The 24,732-nt window shown below is 42.0% G+C and overlaps 1 protein-coding gene across 6 annotated transcripts in view; it reads right to left on the bottom strand.

The window, feature by feature from the left end:
- Positions 1–24,732, bottom strand: part of LOC116954201 (centrosomal protein of 89 kDa-like) — an 84,210-nt gene that overhangs the window by 56,054 nt on the left and 3,424 nt on the right. For 4 of the 6 annotated variants that reach the window (XM_076052147.1, XM_032974726.2, XM_032974731.2 and 1 more), the window contains 11 exons: positions 23,104–23,256; positions 21,270–21,579; positions 20,653–20,755; positions 19,905–19,939; positions 18,834–18,900; positions 18,370–18,450; positions 18,013–18,225; positions 17,471–17,604; positions 13,541–13,591; positions 11,079–11,168; positions 5,535–5,618 (listed from right to left, as the gene is read on the bottom strand). In XM_076052147.1, coding sequence (XP_075908262.1) covers positions 5,535–5,618; positions 11,079–11,168; positions 13,541–13,591; positions 17,471–17,604; positions 18,013–18,225; positions 18,370–18,450; positions 18,834–18,900; positions 19,905–19,939; positions 20,653–20,755; positions 21,270–21,579; positions 23,104–23,256 — 1,321 coding nt within the window. The remainder of the gene's footprint in view (positions 1–5,534; positions 5,619–11,078; positions 11,169–13,540; positions 13,592–17,470; positions 17,605–18,012; positions 18,226–18,369; positions 18,451–18,833; positions 18,901–19,904; positions 19,940–20,652; positions 20,756–21,269; positions 21,580–23,103; positions 23,257–24,732) is intronic. The other 2 variants (XM_032974728.2, XM_032974729.2) reach the window with 2 other exon arrangements.

Below are 24,732 nucleotides of genomic sequence, written 5' to 3'. Positions count from 1 at the left end.
GGTTGTAAAGTAAGTATTAACTCTGTCCCCACGTGCCGCTGGCCAGGTGGTGATGGGCAGGCCTCGTTGATGTCACCAGCATCAATATTCACATTAATGCCGAGCGTGCATTGTAGGCAGGTGGTTCGTGCGGCCATCATTTTAGATGACGCCGAGTAATCAACCTCAAATTAATCCACTTAACTGAATAGTCGTCAAAGGGCTCTACATTCAAGCCTCTGAGCATTAAGACATAATTCAGCTGGCTTGATTCTCAGTCGACCACGAGACCGACTGATCCACCACAGGTCTTTCAGTTCATCCAGAGCAGGTGCGGCCGTTAGAGGTAATAGGCTTAGTGGCCGTGAAATAATGTACTGTATTCAATCTAAAGTTACTGGCTACACCCCGTGAGTCCAATTAATAATAATGACCTGTGACACATCAACATGTTTCCCACAGATTAACAGTATTAAACGGTTGCTGCTGTTTCAGTGATTCACACAATAACAAATTAAGATAAAAATAATTATTTCAAATTCGTTTATCCAACAAATAGGAGGCCTCAACATTTCGGTGGGTGCCGTTCTTACCCCACGCACTAACCAGCATGGTTAAATATGGCTGCGTATCTCTTCCCCTATTGTGAAAGCTTAATATGATGCTGGGTGAAGCATTATATCTCAGAACCATGAAACGGCGACAATTTGGGAAGGCCTTCATTCAGGAGCGGATAATGATGAGGACGTCTGAAATACTGTACATCGGAAAGGAAGAGCAGTTTTTTTTTTACACGTGCGCAGATAATGTCGAAAACTATACTCTTTGGTTTTTTCGATAAAGTCACGTAGGTAGAAAATAAACAAAATAAATTAAAACTAAATTAAATCACGACGTTTCGGGCGCAACACAAGCTTCCTTCTTCAGGTGGGGACAATTAGCGAAAGCACACTTAAGCGTTTGTTATTTTTTACCTACGTGACTTTACCGAAAAAAACACAAAGAGTATGAATCCTTGCAGTCACGAAAGCTTCAAATCTATGTCTAAAACTGGCCAGGGAGCAGATATCGGCACTGTCAGTTTTGTACTTACTCCTGGCAGCAGTGCTCGGCACATATGGTCACACATTTTATTAAAACTGAAAAGATACATTTAAACGGCAATAGAGATGTAGACACGGGCTACATGGGTATATATATCACAGAGTAGGAAGGCAGCCAGAGATGGAGGGCTAAGGGTGAAGAGGTGGGATGTGGCGGGCAGGTTTTTAAAAAGTTGGATATATAATAGAGTGGGAGGAAAGAACAGGAATTACAGGTGATATTTGATAGTTATTTAAAAGTTAATCATGGTGGACACATTTTTTAATAAAATATATGCTGGGTTGTCACCACATTTCTGTCAAGATCGTTTTCATTCCCAGAAGCCAGACACTTATAACCTTTTGTACTCATTTCTATTTTCAGGGGTTGTGTGTGTGGAAATTACGTGTTGTCCGTCTGTTCTTAAATTTAATTACGTGAAAAAAACACATTAGCATACAAGTCATGTTTTTTTCCAGACGATAAAAGGAAAATAATAAAAAGGCGCTGTAATAATACAAAATATGATTTTTTTAAATATGTTTTCTGGTAAAAAGCAATAACTCTTACAGCAGGCGGTCACACTCTCTAGATGAGGACATTCTACCCACGTTGCCAGGCTTAAGGCTAATTCTGGCATTATTATCCACTTGCTGGAGATGCGTCACGCAGCCAATTTAACGATTTTGCATAGCGAGTGAATGCACTGATAGCAAGCAATGAGAGAAAAAAACATACGTTGCCAATCCTCATTGTTTTAGAGCTACTTGCAAACACTCTTGATAACTGATATGAAGCTTGAACTTATGCTGACACTTTGGCAGGAATAAATTATGATTTTAGGTTGTCGCACAAAAGATAATTCTATCGAGACGTGCAGAGATGACTTTTCCTTTTGCGGAGATGAATCGTGTTTATTGCCACATCTCCCAAATTGTGTTAAATTACTGCACAAGAGGCAAAATTAGGTCAGACGAGAACCGACCGCAATCATTGCAACTGCTGCGTTTTGACCACACAACCTCGTCGCTGCAATTATCCGAGCTTGGGACCGAAAGCGCCGCGATAACGATACAGCATGAAACCACATTTCCGTTCATTTCTACAGCGGCTGTCTATGCGAATGCTCACGTACACGAGCGGAAGTGTGCTGTGCTAACGTGCACCTCAAGCTGCCACATACACACACACCTCACGTAAAACGCACAGCACGCAGACTGTTCATTCAAATAACTTCCTTACAAAAACGACCGTTCCGTGAATGCTAAGTGGGATTATACAGGACACATCGCTGTAAGGGATCATAAGGCCGTGATCGAGACCAACTTTGAAGTAACAGAAAAATAATGGAACACGCCTGAAAGGACGTCCACCGTAGGAGATGCAGAGATGCTAGATGAATGGCTACCTGACAGGACTGTGAGATATGTCATAGATTGGGGACGCCTTCATCTCATAACGGATTGCTCCTGGCTGATGATGATGAAATAAGACGGCTAAGCCCGAGCCCGATGTTGGAAATATGAAGCCAACATCCCTACGAACATATCCGCTCAGCCAAATATGGATGAACAAAGCATAATTTTCCTCGTTTGGCGAAATACAAGGCAATTAAAAAGAAGACACAACAAAGTACCATTTATTTTGCAAACTACATGACTGAGGTTGTGTGTCCTGCACTATCTGACATTGGTTTCAAGCTTCATTAATGAGCAACGAGCATAAAGTATCTCTGTAGTGAGATTCTTAGGCGCGCCTCTATACTTGGGATGCTCCAATAAATTTGCTGCGCTAAGACTGTCACACCCTATCATGTCTGTCAAGACACACAGTGCATCGTGGGAGCCAGCACGACAGCTAGACAACACGAGGTGGTGCATTGGGGAATGCCACGGCAAGGCAGCATGCAAATTTAACAAAATAAATCGACTGTTCTCAGTCAGCAACTGCTGATCCACACGACGGCTTATCTGACAAAAAGGGATTTTGAAAACAGCTGATTCGACAACAGCTGATGAACAAGAGCTGATCTGACAACAACTGATCTGACAACAGCTCATTTGACTATAGCTGATCAGTAATAACTGACCTGACAGCAGCTGATCAATCCAGCAGCTGGTTAGACAATTGTTTTTGGAGACCAAAGGGCAGTGTTTTTTAGTTAGGGTAGAAGATTTACAGTGCTGCACTGCAAGGAATCAATTTTGCTTTGGTAACAGAAGAAAACATGCAGCAATTTGTCTTTTGGAATGCAGCTTCCTTCACATTTAGGACATAGGTGAAATGTTTAAGTTGCAATATTGATTAGGAGGGTTAGCGGACGCCTGTGATCCAGTGCTTATGAGGCGATGGATAATGGAGCATGCGCATTTGCGTAACATCTAAAATGTACTGGGCTGCAGGTGGCCATAATATGGCAGTACTGCGAATTGATTCTTAAAGCCCTCTGTGTGGAGTTTCGAATGTGACCTCCTCTTATGGCTGGGTTTTTATCCAAGTACAGTAAACTTGATTAATTATCTGCGTGCGGTTTATCCAATTTGTGGATTAACCACGCAACTGCGATTTTGACGTAAATTAATTACTCATGGATTTTCCCTTAACTTCAAATTAATAATCTAAAAACAGTTATACATTGTTATTCTTGGAAATGTTTATTACAAGTCACGTGCTTAAACCGAACAAATTTGTGCTCCGGTGAATCCGAAATCACCCTGATCGTCTCTATAGTAGAGTAGTTGATTCCTTTATAAAAGTGGGTGGAATTTGAATTATTTGTATTGCCGTGGCTCGGCTATCCAGAGTGGGCGGAGTATTCTGTGCGGAAGCAGGAAAGTGTTATAGTTGCGCACACGCATCGATCGATAATTTATAGCAATAATCGTGGTTTTTGGCACAGAGATCCGCGGAAAATTTATATTTTTGGATTATCCGCAATTTTGATTTATCCACGGCCGTCATCCCTGTCATTGGCGCGGATAATTAATCGAGAGTCTACTGTACTCTGTTTTCCGCCCCTAATGCTCAATAGTCATTAATTAAATTAGCCAAAGTTTAATGAAGGATCCTCCTCAAAAAGTCTTGGAACTCAGTGAGGCTTTCCTGGAAAAATAAAGGGGCATTATTATTATTTTGGGAGCAGTGTTTGCAGTGCTTATTGTACTGTGCTCTAAACCGGATAACTTCAGCTTGATTCCCAATTAAGGATAACATCAATGGTGACTCCTATCTAAACCAGTCCTGAGCTCTCTGCCTTTACCAACTCACACTGTAAATGATTACAATTTACCAAGTATTTTTCATTTATTCTTCTGCTACTTATTTTTGTTCAATGATCACTTGCAGTTAATTCAGCACTGCATTGAAGTGGATTTGGGGAGAGCATGTGCAAAGGGCACTCAACATGCTTAAGAATAATGGCCAACGTCAAAGGGTTATGATGTACGTCTGCACGCACCGCTTGTGCTAAACTGCGTCCTAGCTCAAACCGTTCCACTAATATAATTGAAAAGCAATTAAACATGTAGATGGAGGTCGATTAGTCCTCGCAATTAATAATAAATGAAGGCTGGAAAAGTGAAACGCTTTAGCAGGCATGCCATGCGTTGTACATAAATCAATTGAAAGCGGCTTAGGACGGGAAAATTATATATATTTTCTCCAGAAAAATCAATCGCTCCTAAGCCACTGACTGCACACAGATTGTCCCAAAAACAATCCGACCTAATCGAAAGCCTGACATAGCCATGGCTCAATAGACATTAGGGGAATACTCAACCCAACAGGACTGCATTGACAGATGCACCACACTGATGGCCAACAGTGGTAAACAGAATTAAAATGAAAAAAATTACAAAATGAAAAGGTCAGGGCAAAACAGAGAGAAAAACACGCTGAAAAGCCGTAGCCCCGCATCGAAAATGAGAAATTTTGATAATGTAAAATTTCTCAGCTGCTTATGCAATTTGTATAAAGCAATTGTACATTTAATTTGAAAAATCCTACTTATTCCGGGATTTGTATTCGGGCCGGAAATTGAATTGCAACGCTTTGCTCCATTTCTAAAATTAAAATGTAAATAAAAGGGGAATAACATTAATGAATGATGCAAAGCATAAATGTAATTGCAAGAAAATAAATACACCAGATCGCAGAGGGGAAGGAAATTCAGCGTTTGGAGGACAGACACTTGAGAAAATAATTGCAGTCACGTTAGGTGGGGAAGAACATTAATTTTATGTTGTGCTTGGCTTCCTACCAAGCGCCTGCATTACCCGCTGAACACAGCCAAGCAGGAGCGCAAGAGGAACACAATGGGGATCGTGGGAAATATTTCGGGTGATTTACTGGCGCTATTAATGACAGCACCGTCACCGCTCGGGACCTACAGCGACGCGTTTCGCAGGTCCCAACATATGTGCCCGTGAAAATATAAATAAATAAAAATGCAGCAGAAGGAATCGCCATTTTACCTTGCACTCACGTACGATGTCATCTTTATCGACGAGTCTCTCCTCGTAGGCTGCCAGCAGGGGAGAGAGGTAGCGCGTGTCTGTCTGTGAACACAAGTAGGCACAGGGAAGTAAATGACAAGGTGACACATTGCTCAAGACAGAACAGCAAATAGCAAGAAATGCGTTGGCATAATTTAACCCTCCGAGTAATGTGCTTTCGCAACGGCGAATGTGTTCCATTACATGTGTTGTTTAACAAATGACACGTTATTATCACGCATCCTTCTCAAGAGATATAGTTATTTTTAAATGTGTATACAGTGAGGGAAAAAAGTATTTGATCCCCTGATGATTTTGTATGTTTGCCCACTGACAAAGAAATTATCAGCCTACAATTTTAATGGTAGGTTTATTTGAACAGTGAGAGACAGAATAACAACAAAAAATCCAGAAAAACGAATGTCAAAAATGTTATAAATTGATTTGCATTTTAATGAGGGAAATAAGTATTTGACCCCCTCTCAATCAGAAAGATTTCTGGCTCCCAGGTGTCTTTTATACAGGTAACGAGCTGAGATTAGGAGCACACTCTTAAAGGGAGTGCTCCTAATCTCAGCTTGTTACCTGTATAAAAGACACCTGTCCACAGAAGCAATCAATAAATCAGATTCCAAACTCTCCACCATGGCCAAGGCCAAAGAGCTCTCCAAGGATGTCAGGGACAAGATTGTAGACCTACACAAGGCTGGAATGGGCTACAAGACCATTGCCAAGCAGCTTGGTGAGAAGGTGACAACAGTTGGTGCGATTATTCGCAAATGGAAGAAACACAAAGGAACTGTCAATCTCCCTCGGCCTGGGGCTCCATGCAAGATCACACCTCGTGGAGTTGCAATGATCATGCGAACGGTGAGGAATCAGCCCAGAACTACACGGGAGGATCTTGTCAATGATATCAAGGCAGCTGGGACCATAGTCACCAAGAAAATAATTGGTAACACACTACGCCGTGAAGGACTGAAATCCTGCAGCGCCCGCAAGGTCCCCCTGCTCAAGAAAGCACATATACATGCCCATCTGAAGTTTGCCAATGAACATCTGAATGATTCAGAGGACAACTGGGTGAAAATATTGTGGTCAGATGAGACGAAAATGGAGCTCTTTGGCATCAACTCAACTTGCCGTGTTTGGAGGAGGAGGAATGCTGCCTATGACCCCAAGAACACCATCCCCACCGTCAAACATGGAGGTGGAAACAATGCTTTGGGGGTGTTTTTCTGCTAAGGGGACAGGACACTTCACCGCATCAAAGGGTCGATGGACGGGGCCATGTACCGTCAAATCTTGGGTGAGAACCTCCTTCCCTCAGCCAGGGCATTGAAAATGGGTCGTAGATGGGTATTCCAGCACGACAATGACCCAAAACACACGGCCAAGGCAATAAAGGAGTGGCTCAAGAAGAAGCACATTAAGGTCCTGGAGTGGCCTAGCCAGTCTCCAGACCTTAATCCGATAGAAAATCTGTGGAGGGAGCTGAAGGTTCGAGTTGCCAAACGTCAGCCTCGAAACCTTAATGACTTGGAAAAGATCTGCAAAGAGGAGTGGGACAAAATCCCTCTTGAGATGTGTGCAAATCTGGTGGCCAACTACAAGAAACGTCTGACCTCTGTGATTGCCAACAAGGGTGTTGCCATCAAGTACTAAGTCATGTTTTGAAGAGGGGTCAAATACTCATTTCCCTCATTAAAATTCAAATCAATTTATAACATTTTTGACATGCGTTTTTCTGGATTTTGTTGTTGTTATTCTGTCTCTCACTGTTCAAATAAACCTACCATTAAAATTATAGACTGATCATTTCTTTGTCAGTGGGCAAACGTACAAAATCAGCAGGGGATCAAATACTTTTTTCCCTCACTGTATCACAAGTCAAAAGGTTTAGTTAAATAGATCCTTGAATGAACATTCATGACCGACCAAATCATTCTTTGACGGACAGCTAGATACAGTCAGATCATCACCGAATGACTTACCTATCATATTTTTCTAGATTTCCTTTACACGTGGAATCTGAATAATGTTGCTTGCCTCGTTTTCAATCTCCAGATATCATTGAACATTAAATAAACTATAACAAACGTCCACTGGCTACCAATTAAAACACTTCAAAATCAGCCTATTAACATACAAAGCAATACACAAACCAAGTTGGCACCTTACATCAGAAACCTCATGCAGATCAAGCAAGAAAATAGGTCACCTCACTCCTCAACCCAAACACCCCTCCAACCACCAAAAAACAAACACCACACCTCTGGAACAACCTTCCTGAGCCAATGTGCACAATAAACTCCATCACAACATTCAAATCACAACAAAACACACATCTCTCTATGTTTGCATACAACTAACTCACCGCCACAACTTGCTTTTATATTTACGTCACCACATCTCCTCTGGCCGACCGCTGCCTATCATTCACGTAGTTAAGCAATTAAAATTTAATTTTTAGTTAAAGCTTACATGACTGCAGGGATTCATATTCTTGGTTCTTTCGGTAAAGTCACGTAGAAGGGAAACAATAAAATAATAAAACAATAAAATTATCACGACGTTTCAACTGCAACACAAGTATTCATCATCAGGTGTGAAAACCACAGCAAGAAAGTTTGAAAAAAAACGCCACTTTTTTCAAATTTGAAAAAAACCCGCCACTTTTTTCAAATTTTCTTGCTGTGGTTTTCATACCTGATGATGATTGCTTGTGTTGCAGTCGAAACGTCGTGATTTGTTTTATTTCTAACTACGTGACTTTACCGAAAGAACCAAAGAGTATGGATTTCTGCAGTCACGAAAGCTTCAAATCAAGATTAGAGCTGGGCTATCCGACCATTTAGATAATCAGTTGCTTTAACGATAATTATTGGTTTTATTCGGTAAAGTCACGTAGATAAAATAAAACAAAATAAAACAATTAAATCACGACGTTTCAGAGGCAACACAAGCTTCCGTCTTCAGGTGGAAAAATCAACGCAGAATATCTGTGTCAGGAGCACAGTTCAGAGACGACCTTGGATTATATACAGGTTAAGGGAGGGGGGAGGAGTCAGTAAGGGGGCGTGGGTGGGTGGGAGGGCTGGGCTAAGCAGCCTTTTGATAGAATGCTGCGGGTAACACCCACTTCTCAAAGCTCACATCAAAGGGCCCCCTGATGTGGGCTCACATCAAAGGGTACCCCAGTGCGAGCTCACATCAAAGGGCTCATATCAAAGGGCCCCTCGATGTGAGCCCACACCAAAGGGTCCCCCGGTGCGAGCTCACATCAAAGGGCTCACATCAAAGGGCCCATATCAAAGGGCCCCTCGATGTGAGCTCACATCAAAGGGCTCCCCGATGCGAGCTCTCTGTGAACGCGATCAAAGGGCACTATTATATACAACCACTGAGGAATGGCTGTACAAAAATTTGAAAGGCAGCTAACGTTTGACTTGATTTAAAACATCTTTCCAGTGATTACTCAATTTTAAACCATCCTCTCGGTTGAAGTTGTGTCTATGTTTGTAAATCTGGATGCCCTCGTGGACAAATTTCTGATAATAGCCTGTAGGTTTGCAGAGCACCTTGGTGTCGGAGAAGACAATATCATGATCACCCACAGCGTTGTAACAATGATCAGCTATGGCAAAATAATTCGTTCTGCCGTGTTTCAAATCTGATTTGTGCTCGCGGATTTGGTCAGAGATATGTCGTTCCGTCTCCCCGATATAACAGTCCCCGCAGGTACAACTCAATTTGTAAACACCGGGGTACTGTAGGTCAGGAATCACATCCTTTACTGACGGAATCAGATCGCAGATTTTGTGCACTGTGTTGAACCGGACCTGGATCTTGTGTTTGTTTAGAATTTTGGAAATCTTTTTAGTAACGCCTGATATGTATGGTAACGTGATGATTTTGATCAGAGTGTCAAGTGGTTGTTTCTGTGTGGTGGGAGAAACAGCTTGGCGGATGGTACGGTCAGAGTAGCCGTTCATCTTGAGGGCCAGATGTACATGTTTTAATTCACTAGTCAGGTGGTGTTTGTCAGAAATGCAATGAGCCCTATGGATTAACGTTTTGATGAGAGAATTCTTCTGAGTCGGGTGGTGGTGGGAATCAGGTTTCAAGTAGGAGTCTGTGTGGGTGGGCTTCCTGTAAACAGAATGTCCCAAAGAGCCATCAGGCCTTCTCTCAAACAGGACATCCAAGAATGGTAGCTTGCCATCTTTCTCCACCTCCATGGTGAATTTAATGGAAGGGTGTCTGGAATTGATGTGGTCTAGGAAAAGGTTCAAAGCTGGGAGGCCATGTGGCCAAATGACGAAAGTGTCATCCACATCTCTTCCACAGGGAAGGGCTGAGGGTGGATGTCTGGATGGCATCTGATTCAAATTTCTCCATGATAACATTGGTAGGTGTTGGTGAGGCAGTGCTTAACCAAACCCGGTACATCGGGGTCAAGTCCATGTTGGACTAAATCTTCGATTATTGTGATGGTATCAGGTACTGGGACCTTAGTGAACAGAGAGACCACATCAAAGCTGACGAGTATATCGTCAGGAGACAGTACAATTTCGGAAGCTTGTGTTGCCTCCGAAACGTCGTGATTTAATTGTTTTATTTTATCTACGTGACTTTACCGAATAAAACCAAAGAGTATGAATCCTTGCAGTCACGAAAGCTTCAAATCTAGAGATAATTATCGGTTCTACGACACAACTAATCGGATAACAGAGAAATAGTTGATAATAGGTTTTTCCCCTTTTTTCTGGCAACAAAACAGGTGTTAAGATGTTAAAACACCAAACTGAAACATTTAACAAGGAATCATGTCTGCATTAACCACAATGCTTGTGGTCAGAATGCAAACAAAAATCATACTCTGATAATATATGAATTGTCCTTGAAACTGAGTGGTCCACACCAGAGACAGCTTTCTTTTGAGCCTCGTCTCAAACGGTGTTAGACCAGAGGACGCCAAAAGGCGTACAGCACAAAGACAATGCCACTATCAGAGTAATGAGAGTTTCCGGTGGGCATCTACATCATGGGATCTCTTGAGTATGTTTTTTGTTTGCATTCTGGTGTTTTAACATCTTAACACAACTGTTTTGTTCCCAGAAAAAAGGGGAAAAACATATGATCATATTTTGGTACTGGCAAAAGAGATCCCATCATGTAGATGCTCACCCCGAGTTCCCATTACTCTGATAATGGCGTTGTCTTTGTGTTGTGTACGCCTTTTGGCGTCCTCTGGTCTAACACCGTTTGAGACGAGGCTCAAAAGAAAGCTGTCTCTGGTGTGGACCAATCAGTTTCAAGGACAATGCATATATTATCAGAGTACGTTTTTTGTTTCAATTCTGACCGAAAGCATTGTGGTTAATGCAGACATGATTCCTTGTAAAAAGGTTTCAGTTTGGTGTTTTAACATCTTAACACCTGTTTTGTTGTCAGAAAAAAGGTACTGGCAAAGGAGATCCCATGATAGAGAAATAGTTGCGGACTAAAAAAAATGTCCACCTCTGTCCCCCACACAGGTGATGGGTGGGGGTTGGTGGCGTCACCGGCATCAGAAGCCATGTCACGTTGGGCTTCGATTGTAGGGGTTTCCTGCATTCGGGAGGCAGGATGTGGGGGCGACCGTCAGTTTCGTAGGAGCCCGAGTAATCGACCCCCCAAAAAAAGTAGGCAATAACAATTTTTAGTCCATTAATATACTTGTGTGACACATAATCTCAGCTATAATTTTAATCCATAGTGCCTTTTCTATTTCAATTCGGCATTCTCAATGATAGCCCTCAGCATGACAACTAATCACACCATACCATGTCTCAAAGGCATTACAGCACCTGCTCATGAATCTCTATCAACATGGTATTTTTAATAAATCATGCCTTGCTGAGCGTACCCCCACATATTTCACACCAGCCCTATCATTCTTGCCCTCACACCACCATCAGTTGTTGTTTATGTACTCTGCAAACTAAATCTTTGTGAATTATGGATGGTGCAACCTCTGAGATGAGGACAGTGGGTGCACGCATGTGTCACTCATTGTGCACGTGGTCATATGTGACTGAAACAAGACATCTCACGTGAGAATCCTTAAAGGAGCAGAGAGACAGATAATGTGTCATCTGCTTGCACTTCGGCACTTCATCTGAGCAACTCAGAGACACTCGGTCACTGCTGACACAAAGCACTAGACTCCTAAGCCAACCATTGGCCCTAAACATACTTAAGGTGTCTAAAGAGCATACAAATATATCATGGCTATGAACCTAAAACACCGATTCTCTCAAACGGGAGGAACTAGAATCTATTCCCGATCATTGTGGAAGAAACCTCCGTGGTGAGGTATAGTGTGGGTACATAAAGGTCATCCCCTAATATGTACCCTCTATCGTGGTAACCTATTCCTCATCCCTTGCTTGCTCCTGCCATTAAAATCGTTCCTGTTTATCCTGTTTTTAAAACAATGTTAAGCACCTTGAACAAAGGCGCTTTATACATATAAAATAAGAAAAGATGTAAATTGTGTGCAAAAAAACAAATGGGAAAAAAAACTTCCATTGAAAAGGGAGAGAGGCTTCTGCCTGCAATGATGTGAGTACTATGCACATGCTGACCTTTACAATGCATATGAATGCGTGTGCGTGGGAGGATGGGTCACTCTGGTCACTGCCGTGGCCTCTTTTGTCACTAAACAATACACTGATTGAGACTAGGGTTTTCCCCTTTTTTCTGACAACAAAACAGGTGTTAAGATGTTACAATAGCAAAATGAAACCATTTACAAGGAATCATGTCTGCATTAACCACAATACTTGTGGTCAGAATGCAAACAAGAAACATACTCTGATAATATATGATGCATTGTCTTTGAAACTGATTGGTCCACACACCAGAGACAGCTTTCTTTTGAGCCTCGTCTCAAAACGGTGTTAGACCAGAGGATGCCAAAAGGCGTACAGCCCAAAGACAATGTCACTATCAGAGTAATGAGAGCTTGGGGTGAGCATCTACATCATGGGATCGCCCGAGTATTGTGGTTAATGCAGACATGATTCCTTGTAAAAGGTTTCAGTTTGGTGTTCTAACGTCTTAACACAACTGTTTGTTGCCAGAAAAAAGGGGAAAACCTATTCTCATATTTTGGCACTGGCAAAGGAGGTCCCATGATATAATAAACTGATTTTTAAAATGTAATATTCGTGGAATCATGTTGCGCTGTTTTAAAAAAAAACCCACTGGTCAGATTTGATCTCAGTGAATTCTGCACCGCTGAGGTACCCAGTTCATGCCTGGGTTTCAGCCACCCACAATCAAACCGTGTATTCAAGTCTTGCAAATTTAGTGGTCTTGGCCCAGTCAACATCGACTGCATTACAAAAATATCCATCACATTAAATACATTTTTCACTTAATTTTATTTGATCCAGCCTATGAAAGTTCTAATAATTGACATGTGATATGCAATCTGTGTGAGGCATGTGACTGGAATGACTCTAGTGTGGACAGAGATGCCTATTGAAGTAACTTCATAATAAGTACAGTGGTGCCATCTTCGTAGGCCACTCTCTAATGCAGGCTGATATACTGCTTGCTGTAAGAGTTTCAAATATACATGTATTGTTTGATGACATGATGCTGATAGCATGACTAGAATATAATTGCTTTCAAAAGGTTGACTTTGTAGAAACTGGCATAATGTGCTCTGTTACAGAACTCTACAGTAAGTAAACCTACATTCTTACTCAAGGAAATGTTTATTTATTATGAATAAGTAATAAAAAGGGTACTAAAAATTATACGACACTTTGAAGCAATCATGCAACGGTGCCAAAATAATAAATATTACAGAAAAGAGCAGGACTACATAAAAAGGTTGCAATTAAAAGAGTTAGGAAATGTTATCAAGGAAAAACATAATTTCGTGAAAGATTTCACACACAGAGCTCGCAACACAATGCCGTCCTTACCAACCAAGGTGGAGTTGAGCCGGACATGGGAATGACTCCAGTTTGTGTAACCTTCAAGAAAAAGAAAATAAATAAAAATGACACACTTAAAAAACTTTTAATAGAATATACAATCCAAAATGTATCATGTACTATAATGCACTGGAAGCTATACAATGTATTTTTTAAGGAAAGAAAAGCCAATTGGTTATTTCGGTAAAGTCACGTAGGTGTAAAAAATAATTTAAAAATTTTAAAAAATGTAATCACGACGTTTCCATTGCAACACAAGCAATCATCATCAGGTGTGACAACCACAGCAATAATTTTTTTTACTGAAGTGGGAGAGAAGCCAGAGTTAGGGCAGTTAAATAACTAACACACCTGATGATAATTGCTTGTGTTGCAATCGAAACGTCGTGATTTAATTTATTTTATTTTTTATTATTTTTTCCACCTACGTGACTTTACCGAAAGAACCAAAGAATATGGATCTTTGCAGTCACGAAAACTTCAAATCTAGAATGAAGTGTATTACCCCTTTATAAATCCACTACTGGATAAATAAAGGCCTCTGAGTGCCGTCAGTCATGGCAGTTGTTTGACCATTCATCGCCACACTGGTCAGTGATGAAGAACCGGTTCAGATACCACTTGCCAATGATGTTAGCCATAGTCATGAATGCACTTACCACTGCGCCACTGCATTCCCCACTCAAAAAATATATATACTAAATATATATTTCAATCCTGCGGTAAAACCTTGCGGGCTGAGGTCTGTGTGTGCGTGTCTCGTGATAAAGCAAGGTGTGGGCGATGAGCTGGGCTGTGCAGCTAAATCAAGCCGATAAACGAGTGAGGATGAACTCCCCCCACACCAGATGGTCTTAGCCGTCCGTGTTCGCCGCTGAGGGTGGGACGGGTTTCTTTTTGTCTATTCTTGTTGCCGCATGCCCCCTCCCCCCCCGTAACGTTTTCCCATTCCGTTGTAATGTGCACTGATGCCTACTTTATTGAGGGCGATATTGGCACGCAAAATAATGATTGATTGATGATTGATAAACGAAACAACGTGAAGCAGGACACCTAATTAACAGACTGCGTATGACGAAATTTTACTCGCTTCTAGGCTTAAGCACTTCCCGGAGGGGGCAGCATCTTCTTAATTGGGTCATTATTTAGTGGCACAATCACCTTTGAACAAACTAGAAAAACTTAACATCTGCAACTCCCCCGCATATCAGACAAATTCTCTGCAGGGCAAAGTTTTCACTCGTGTTTAAACGAACGCGGAGGTCAAATGCAACAACCAATGAAGAGGAATCAAACCTTTCACTTGTCATCGTCATCATCAGCCACAATCAATCCACTGCTGGATGGAAGGCTCCCAAAGCCATCGCCATATTTGACGTTCCTACAATGTAACATTTTCATTGCATCATGGTGAATGTGTGGCAATGCAGTCTAAGGATTGGTATCGCATCACGCTTTTGTTTACACTGTTACTACTGCTACATCAGCATTAGTTTTGTAAAATCACTGCTCCCAATTATGCAATCAAAATAAGCATGTGTGCTCATTAACACACCAATCAATATTTGTATACATTCTGTCTGTTTGTATATGTCTACCTTCAAAAATAAATCCTTGAACTCAATGGGCTCTCACCTGCCATAAATAAAGGTCATCTATCTCTGCAAAGCCACAATGCATAGCTATGGAGTATTTCTTACACACACATAATTCATGTCATTAATATACCTGTGAAACAAAGGTAGGCTTGAGGATAACACTAATGCTGCACCAGATATCCTCTTGGACATGTTTTCCCTCCTTTGCCTTCCACTCTGTCGTTAGTCTCATCCACCAGGCATGTTTACTTCTTGCGACGTGTCCCACCCAAGCCCAGTTAGTTTTGTTAGCAGTCAATATGATGCCTTTTAACTTGCGTATTTTCTCTAATACATGTGTATGTTGTGAATGATGATTGGGTGTTGAAATCCTAACATGTGCTGGAGCTAATAGATGTTTGCCATGCAGGACCATAAAGGATGGCGACGACTTAGGGAGCGCCTCATCCAGCAGTAGCTTAATCATTGTTGATGGCTAAGGAAAATTCCGGATCACCTAAAGGAATTTTAGTGCTTGGTTAGGATCAGGACATTTGAGTTCAAAGTTATAAACTGTGACACCCTCTCTATAGCCATTGTATATGTATGAAATTTAAGAAATTATTCCGCAGTGTCAATTTTAATAGCCAATTCTTTTGACAACACAATCATATGGGTACACTAATCCACCTTATTTAATATGGCATTTAACGATCTGTAAAGCAGCCCTCCTAAAGCTAATTGAATGTCGGTATGCAGAGGCAGACACAAGCTCAGCCTTGGGCTATGTGAGCGATCCGTCATGATTTTTCTCAATTCCCCAAGGCATGTTTGGCCAACAGATGCAAGTGAAGAGGGCCTGTATCCAACTCCTTCTCATCTACAGTTATCCTCAATGCTAGAAGCAATCGTTTACAAAGTACTGGGACCTGTGTGTACATGGTCGAATAATGTAATGAGGGAGGCTGCCTTAGTGTACCAGTTTAGGATACAGATATCACCAGTTTGATCTCTGGAGCAGCAGTCGAAAGCTGAAACAATGGGAAAGTTCCTTAAAAACTCACTGCCTCTGTCCACTGAGGAGTAGAAACTCTTACAACACAGTTCGTTGATCGGCAGGTCACGTGTCGTGGGGGGCAAAGCATGTTTACTCTCAACTGTTCCGAGGCGTCTGGCCAGCATGGAAGAGTAGGCCAAAATTCCCTCACTGAAAGAGCTCTCTAGAGCTCCATTCAAATTGTCGAACCTTCCGGCAGCAGTGGCGTGAGCAAGCAATTGTAGGGGTTGTAACTTCACCTTTTTTGAACAGCGCATTGAGGTGTTAGCTCGCTCGTTTTCAATTGCGTGTAGTTTGAGTCAAAGATTATTGATCAGGTAACAGCGAAGTCTCCTGTGAACCGCATGATTGTTCTGTGTCCGCAGACGAATATTCCTGTGATCTGGGCCTAGGCGGATTGGTATAACAGCCCCAGCCTTCTTAAGAAATGTAGGGGAATGCTTCCCCTGTAAAAGTGCCCTTCATTTATGATTACAATATGTATTAACCATAACGTGACTTAGCGAAGACGACATTCATTGACGTACCAGCAAAAATTGTTTTGTTCTGCCCATGCCAAAGTCAATATCAATTTGTGATTTGTTGTGAATTTTTTTTGTCATGCTGGGCCAAAAGACACAACAATAAATTAGACATAAAAACTTTAGAGTGTCTGGCCTTAAAAACCTTACCCAACTAGGTGTGAATTTACCAGCGTCAGACTATATCCAATTACGCACAAGTTTTATGCAGGAAAGTTAAGGTCTAGCTTTTGAAAAATTGTCTTCAATTGCACGAAACTTGCCAATGCTTCTCTGATGCCCTTTTCAACAATCGGACCATGCACACTGCACCGGTTTGTTACGAACTTTAAAAAGAAAAGTGTTTTTGATGAAGTGTACACAGTGACCCAATTCCCTACACAATAACAAATTTTTTGTCATCTGTACCGAATAAAAGGGGTGGAGCGGTGACGCAGTGGTTAGCGTGTTGCACTACGAACCCGGCGACCTGAGTTTAATTCCCAGCCCTGGCTAAATCAGCGGCGAGTGATATCTGACCTGGTCCTGGATGAGTGCCCACACCAACACGCATTGAGTGGCATGGTTGTTTGATAAAAAAATAACTCCCGTGACAGACACGGTGCCCGGAGGCCTTCATTAGGCAGTGGATTTACTAAATAAAAAAAAGGTGGTGCCACAAGGGAATAAAATATGTTGTACATTCTTTCACCAGAGAAAAAAAAATCTGACTTTCATTAGTGGCAAATGAAAAGCTTAATGCCGAATGCTGCGGAATGAGAACCTTGTTTCTGAGCCTCGGCCCTCGTTCGGCTTGCATTCGGCTCAGCTCCGCGCTCAGACGGTGGATTGTTGCCTTCAGCGCGTCGTTCTCGTCCACCAACTCCTGGGCTTCGCGCCTCAGCTCCACCAGCTCATCTGCGCACAGCATGTCGTTCAACAGCAGAAAGCGGGGGGGGAAAGACTAAAATAAAAAGAACAAAAATCCTCGAGGCTTATTTTTTTTTAGAGTAACAACATCAAGTGCTGACCTTATCGATCAAAAGCTGCCAACAGAAAAAAAAAACATTTTGGCAGGTGTGACGTAACTGAAAGGTCTCAACAGTCACTCAAACCTCTAAACAAAATACGTATTAGCGCTGCCCCATGACAGTCTTTAAGAATATCACAGCATAGACGCTGCAATTCAACATATTTATTTTTATACTTTATACAGATGCTGCCATCTAGCGTCCTTGTTGGAGCTGCAGCAGAAGCCCGAATTCGCACGCCACCTCCTTGGCACGGTCACTAAACCCCACAGCGGTGTCTTACGGGAAGCCGCACCTGTTTGCTCCTGCTGTCGTTCCCGCGCCAGCGACTGGTTCTCGCTCAACAGCGTGCCGTTGTGCGTCGCCAGGGACTGGTTGCGGTCGCCGGCCACCCGCAGCTGCCTGGTGAGCGATCGGTTTTCGGCCGCGAGCACGTCGAGCCGCGACTTTAGCTCATTGAACATCGCCAGCGTGGGGTTCCGCTTGCTCGCTGTGGGGTGTGTAAGCACTGTCAATCGATATTCAGTGAACAAAAAAATAACTGTAAAAGCAAAACAGCTGGGTGTTATCCCCCCCCAACCCCCCCCCCCCCCCGTTTGCTTGCAATGGCCCCCAAAAGTGGTGTTGAATTGCACTTTTGTAAGCAGCATACCCTGATCGGTCGATTTTTCTCCCTTGACCCTCAACGACTGGCTTCTAGAGGCAGGCATCCTCTCTCTGTTTGAACTCTGACCTGTTAATTGATAAAAAAAAACAATTTATTCACATGCTATTTTTACAAAAATTATTGTAACGGTCTGTAAAAAATGGTATTGCAACTTAAGAGAATTTATATTCTTAGGTCTTTCGGTAAAGTCACGTGGATTAGTTCAAATAAAATAATAAATAATAACAGAGAACTACCACGTTTCGATCGCAACGCAAGCAGTCTTTTTCCTGAAGACGACCGCTTGCGTTGTGATCGAAACGTCGTAGTTTGCTGTTATTTTATTTATTATTTTCTTTGAACCTATCTACGTGACTTTACCGAAAGACCCAAGAATATTAATTCCTGCAGTCACGAAAGCTTCAAGTCATAATTCAGAGAATTTGCTTTGTATAAATGTGGGTACTTACTCAAATGAGGCATTGGTCTGTTCGCCACTGACAAGCAGACAGCCTCTTTATCCTCTTCTGAAAAAATCTCCAAACACAAAAAGATGTTTTTGTTGTTAGATGTTTGCATCACTTACTGTGATAGCAGAGATATCAAGTAGTACCATACATTTTTTTATTTTACTCAAACAATGATACCTGTGCGTAAGGCAAGCTTATAAACATTTTATGGAACAATAAACTAATTTATATGAAAGAAAAGCTTATTGCCAAATTGCTCGAACACAACACTGCAGGATAGGATTTAAATAACCAAGTACGCCTCCTGTGAAGCACTTCTCTTGCTAATGGACTCTTCAAAGGGACACGGGAGGCCACTTGTCAGAGGCTTTCTAATGGCGACATTTATTGATTAAAGTAAAACATAAGGCACCGAGAGGATTTCTATCGCAAAAGCTAAACGTATATTCTTGGTTCTTTCGGTAAAGTCACGTAGAAGGGAAACAATAAAATAATAAAAATATAAAACAATAAAATTCTCACGACGTTTCGACTGCAACACAAGCAATCATCATCAGGTGTGAAACCCACAACAAGAAAATTTTCTTGAAGAAAATTTTCTTGTTGTGATTTTCACAATTTTCTTGAAGAAAATGTTCTTGTTGTGGTTTTCACACCTGATGATGATTGCTTGTGTTGCAGTCGAAACGTCGTGATAATTAAATTGTTTTATATTTTTATTATTTTATTGTTTCCCTTCTATGTGACTTTACCGAAACAACAAAGAATATACGTTTAGCTTTTGTGATAGAAATCCTCTCGGATTTTTGCGATAGAAAATGTTCGTTGTTTTCACACCTGATGATGATTGCTTGTGTTGCAGTCGAAATGTCGTGAGAATTTTATTGTTTTATATTTTTATTATTTAAAATTTTCCCTTCTACGTGACTTTACCGTAAGAACCAAGAATATGAATCCCTGCAGTCACGAAAGCTTTAAATCAAAAAAGCTAAACGGTTTAGCGCTCTGCCATTCAAAAGTTGTACTTCATCCAAGATAGATGCTGGTTTAGCGCATTACTTTGAGCGTTACCTTGGGCCTTCTTCCCATGCGACTCCACTCTGCATCTAAAGGAGAGGAAGGTTCACCAATTCCATTAAGACAACACAGTTTCAGTTTTATTTTTATTTATTTTGGTATAGCCCTGTGAGCCATTCGGCTCTTGAATCGTGTGCAACCACAACAAACAAAAAAACAAAAACACGAACAAGAAAAACATCTTAAAGTGACTATGTGACTGTGCAAATAGAAAATCCATGAAAAAAACAGCAAAATATTACTGAAAAAAGCACCGTACACCAATGCTGTGTGCAAAAAATCCCAGTGGGATGCAAGTCAAACAACAACAACCAAAAGAAAACTTAGGTTAAGGTCATCAGTCTAACTCCGTACTACAACAAAACAAACATGTTCAAACCAAAAAACGTTTTCGAAATCACCAAAAAATAAAGCCATAATTGCAACGTAACAGTGATCATAGGGACTGTGACCGAATTTTTACAATAAGCTACATAAATAACATGTAACACCAAATCCTAGAGCCATAGCTGGCTGCATGAGTTACTCCACAACAACAGAAGCATCACTCGGAGTATCAAATTTTTCAATGCACCTTTAAGATCAGCACGCTAAATCAAAATACAGATAATACTTTGCAGCGTCATCCGGAGCGAAACATTTTATTTTACGCCAATAGCAAAAGCAGCTCAGGCTTCGGAAGGATACGGCGGCACGCCTTGATGGGCAGCGTGTGATGCCAGAGGCAGGCGGTGGACGTTACCTGAAGGCAAACGCAGCTTTGGGGGCCGAGGGGAGGACAGCCGCGCGGTTTCGTCCAACGACGTCACATCCGTGAGGTCGCTGCTCTCTCCAAGAGGCGCGCCCTTGACCCGTGCCAAACGCAAATAGGGCTCAGTCACAACAGTGTTGGTAAGACATCCGGCACCTAGCTCACATTCAGTTGACCTATAAGCTCTTTTCTCTGAGGTGCAATGCCATATATAGGCGAAGAATAATTTCGATGCATACCACAAAAGCAGTGATTAACACGTGTTGCTGTCACATCGGCTGTAGTTTTATCTTTAATCAGATGACCAATGGATTTTAATTAATGCAATTCGCACAAAAGTAATTGCACTTGGGAGACCCTATTAGCAACACTCATGTTTGCCATTACGTAAGCACTGCACCACAGAAGCTACAGAACTAGACTGCTAACAGCCTAAACTGTCTGGGTCCACGTTAATTAAACTTGTGATTTACAGCCCTGATCTTATGTCACTTCTCCACACCTCTAAGGGCCAACACATGCTTTATTGAACCAGCTAATAACGTTGGCTATGTTCCATTCGACAAAAGCGCAATAAGTCTTATAAACGCGATCTGGTGGTGGCTCACCTCTACTGGTTTTGTCTTTAATAAACTATACGGCTTTTGAGTCTCGCAATCCACACTGGCATAATTTGTTTTTTGCTCATAGTCTTTTCCGAAAGTCAGCGATTCTGCTTGGTCGTCTTCTTCCCCCTCCTCTTCTTCCCCCTCCTCTTCCTCCTCCTCGTCCTCTCCCAGCACATCACTGGAGCATCCGTCCTCTGTTAAGCTGTGCGCACCGTCATGTCTCTCCGTGCAGGACTCGTACATGGGTTCATAGGCCACCTCTGCCAAGGGCAGCCTTCCATTCCCCATGCAATCGCCGCCTCCATTTGCACTAAAAATAAATGTGAAAAAACATTAGTATACAAGATGAATATTTAACACGTAGGCTTTCGCGACCAATATTATTCATAATGAAGGTTTTTGAGTTAGTTCGCGGTATTTATAAATGTGTCGTAACCGTCCACCACCCGACACGGCCAAACAGTAAAAAGTGTGTCACAAATCACTGCACCTGAATGAATTAAATGATGACGTCACCCTGCCGCTGCTCTATTTAAGACCGGGAGCAAAAGGAGAGCCTCACCATTCTGGCAAATTGCCTGATGAAGCTGGATGTAATTACCAGCGAAACGTCGTACTTAAATTTTAAATGATGTTGATTCACTCTTCAACACACCGGTGGGCTAAAGTAGTGAACTATTTGTCCTTTGTAAACGTGACACATTTTTTACTGTTTGGCCGTGTCAGGTGGTGAAGTGTTACGACACATTTATAAATAACGCGATCAAACTCAAAAACCTTTATAATGAAGATGAATATTGTGGAAGCAGGTCCAGGTAGCTCAGTGGGCTAATACCATGTGAGGTTTTGGCGATCCGTCTTGTCAATAACTAGTTTGAGAGCTTCCATAATTTGAATGAAGCTTTCACATCACCGGTAGTTGCTCTCCAGTGACTTAATTGCAGTGAAATCATATGAAAAATAATGATGTAACAGTGATGTCAACAGAGCACAGAGACTGAATTTATACGCCTAGTGTCGCTAACAAGCGACAAACTCGTGGTACGCAGCATGAATCACACAGCATAGACAGTTACAATTAATTATTTACAGCCCTTTTCCAATTCACTGAAAATTTAAAACGAATTTCTTTAGAACTGCTTTTTGTGTTTAGTTTGTTGTCCTTCCCCCGCACCTCCGATTAGCACGGTTGGCTACGTACAACGTGAAAGAAGTTCAACACACATTCATACATACACTGCTGGGAGACGATCTCCCCACGCCATGTCAGTGGTGGAGACTGTTTGACCATACTTCACCATGCTGGTCAGTGCACGCTGATGAATGTTGGGGTCAGTGATGGATCGATGAGACTAGCCCATATGCAGGAGCTAAAGGGGCTTGTTGCATCACGAGACCATGAGAGATGGCGACGATTTTGAGAAACCCTCATCCAGCAGTACATGGATCACAGCTGATAAATTATTATTGATGACGATAGAGACATCACATCATCCAAACTATTAAGAAAAGTAAGCGTGCTTGAGCAGGGCACATCGCTAAAAGGGATGATGACTGATGGTCAAGAATAACAACGGAGTAGCAGGCAAGGAATGTATTGCATCTGAGAGGATGTCCACTGACAAAACTGAGCGATTAAATCAGTACGTGTGCAGGTGCTAGGTGGCTTAATACATCGCAAAATCATGAAGGGTCACGGCTGAATGGACAGCCCTTCATCCAGCAGTGGATGATGACAATGATGGTGAAGTCCTTTTTTTCTCCTACTTCTTAACAGAAACCGCAGTCGCCGTGAAATCTGTGACCCAAGCCACCGCCTGGGAGGGATATATACCGTTCATGGTGCAATTCGAGCATCCCGGAGCGAAAGCTGTTCGTGTCAGTGACAGAGAAGGAGCTAGGCCGCGATGAGGGCAGGTTCCGCGTGGGGATGGCGTGCACACGCCCAGCAAGTGAGCTCACCAGCACCGCAGCCGCCAGCGCCGACCTGAAAAATAAAATCACCATTTCACAATGTGTTCGAGGCGGGAAGTGTGCTGCACACTCTCGCAGTGCAGCTAGTAGACCTGGGGTAAATTAACAAACACAATTTTGTACTTTGTGATGAATTGCAATCACAATGTAATTTTCAAGGTAATGTATCTGAACAATGCTGCATGAACAGAAATTATAATTCACACCAGGTGTGAGCTGAAGACCAAACAATAGGATTTTAATCCTGCAGAAAGCAGCCCACAAAAGTGTTAAGTTAATTAAAATCAAATCAACAAAACTTTCATTGAAACACTGACGATGTGATGGACACGGAGAGCCTTTAGAAATACATCCACAACTGCCAACGACTGGAAATTGAAATCACACAGGATGAGACAGCCAAAAAACTAGATTCTCTCAAAAGGTTTGCAAAATTATGCAAAACGTATGGTTTCATCCAAAAGTTCAGATTTATGTATCCTAACATGAAACATATTTCGTGAATCTCTTGGTAACCCATGGAAATGTTCATCGTAGAGGAACGTATATGGTGTTGATTATGAGCTATGTATGACCGATGACTATTGAACAAAGGTCAAAATAAATTACCAAAAATGTTCACCATGCTAATCACGATGATTAGCATGGTGCAGTGCGTAAAACCACTGCACCATGCTAATCTTAATTGTGCAATGGTTAATGCACTGAGTTATTAACCCGGCAACCTGAAAGTGATTTCCAGCCATGGCTTACATCAGTGGAGATGATTTCTGAACCGGTCCTCCACCACTCACCCCCTTCCCCATCCTGCAATGACCATAGTGATCAAGTATGGTAAAATGACCCATGGGGAGGACTTCATGTAGTAGTGGATTGACAAAGAGCTATACTCCCTCATTAATTCAATTGCAATTAGTTTTGCGCTGCCAAGTGAAACAATTGCAGTGTTGAACCCAATGTAAAAGGTGACTGGCGGTGGAGGGCAAAGTTTAACGTGGCTTGAGGTCAACCAAGCTCCACAATTTGATCAACAACTGTTGATTACAAGAGCAAAATACACTCCATTTAAAATACATGGTGGCACCAGCTTGTAGTTTACATACGAGTGCACACGTCAGTTTGTACATGTAACTTTTGCAAGCACATATAGATGAAAGTGCTTCATCAGTGCATCAACGTGTGCTCCATTGGAGGATGCACTCACCTCCACGCACAGTGTACTCTGAGTAGTCTGACTGATTCGGGCTGCTACTGTCAATTCAACTGCTGCAAAGGACATGAATGAGTGGCGCACAAGCTCTTCACGTAGCAGGGAAGCAGTTACAATGTAGCTCATGTGTAAATAAGGTGTCCGTCACTCCTTTATTCCACGCCGCATTCAATTGCCTGTGACAGACAACATCGTTGACTGCAATTTTTTCTTTTAATTATCCACTGGCAATTGTGCAAATGTGACATTTCGTTTTCTTCAATTGTAAAAAGCAAATCG

This window comes from Petromyzon marinus, chromosome 54, assembly GCF_048934315.1.
Source record: "Petromyzon marinus isolate PM22_M1 ecotype Great Lakes invasive population chromosome 54, UKy_Petmar_22M1.pri1.0, whole genome shotgun sequence".
Taxonomy (NCBI): domain Eukaryota; kingdom Metazoa; phylum Chordata; class Hyperoartia; order Petromyzontiformes; family Petromyzontidae; genus Petromyzon; species Petromyzon marinus.
The sequence above is the reverse complement of the archived record's forward strand: the minus strand, read 5'-3'. Positions and strand labels throughout refer to the sequence as shown.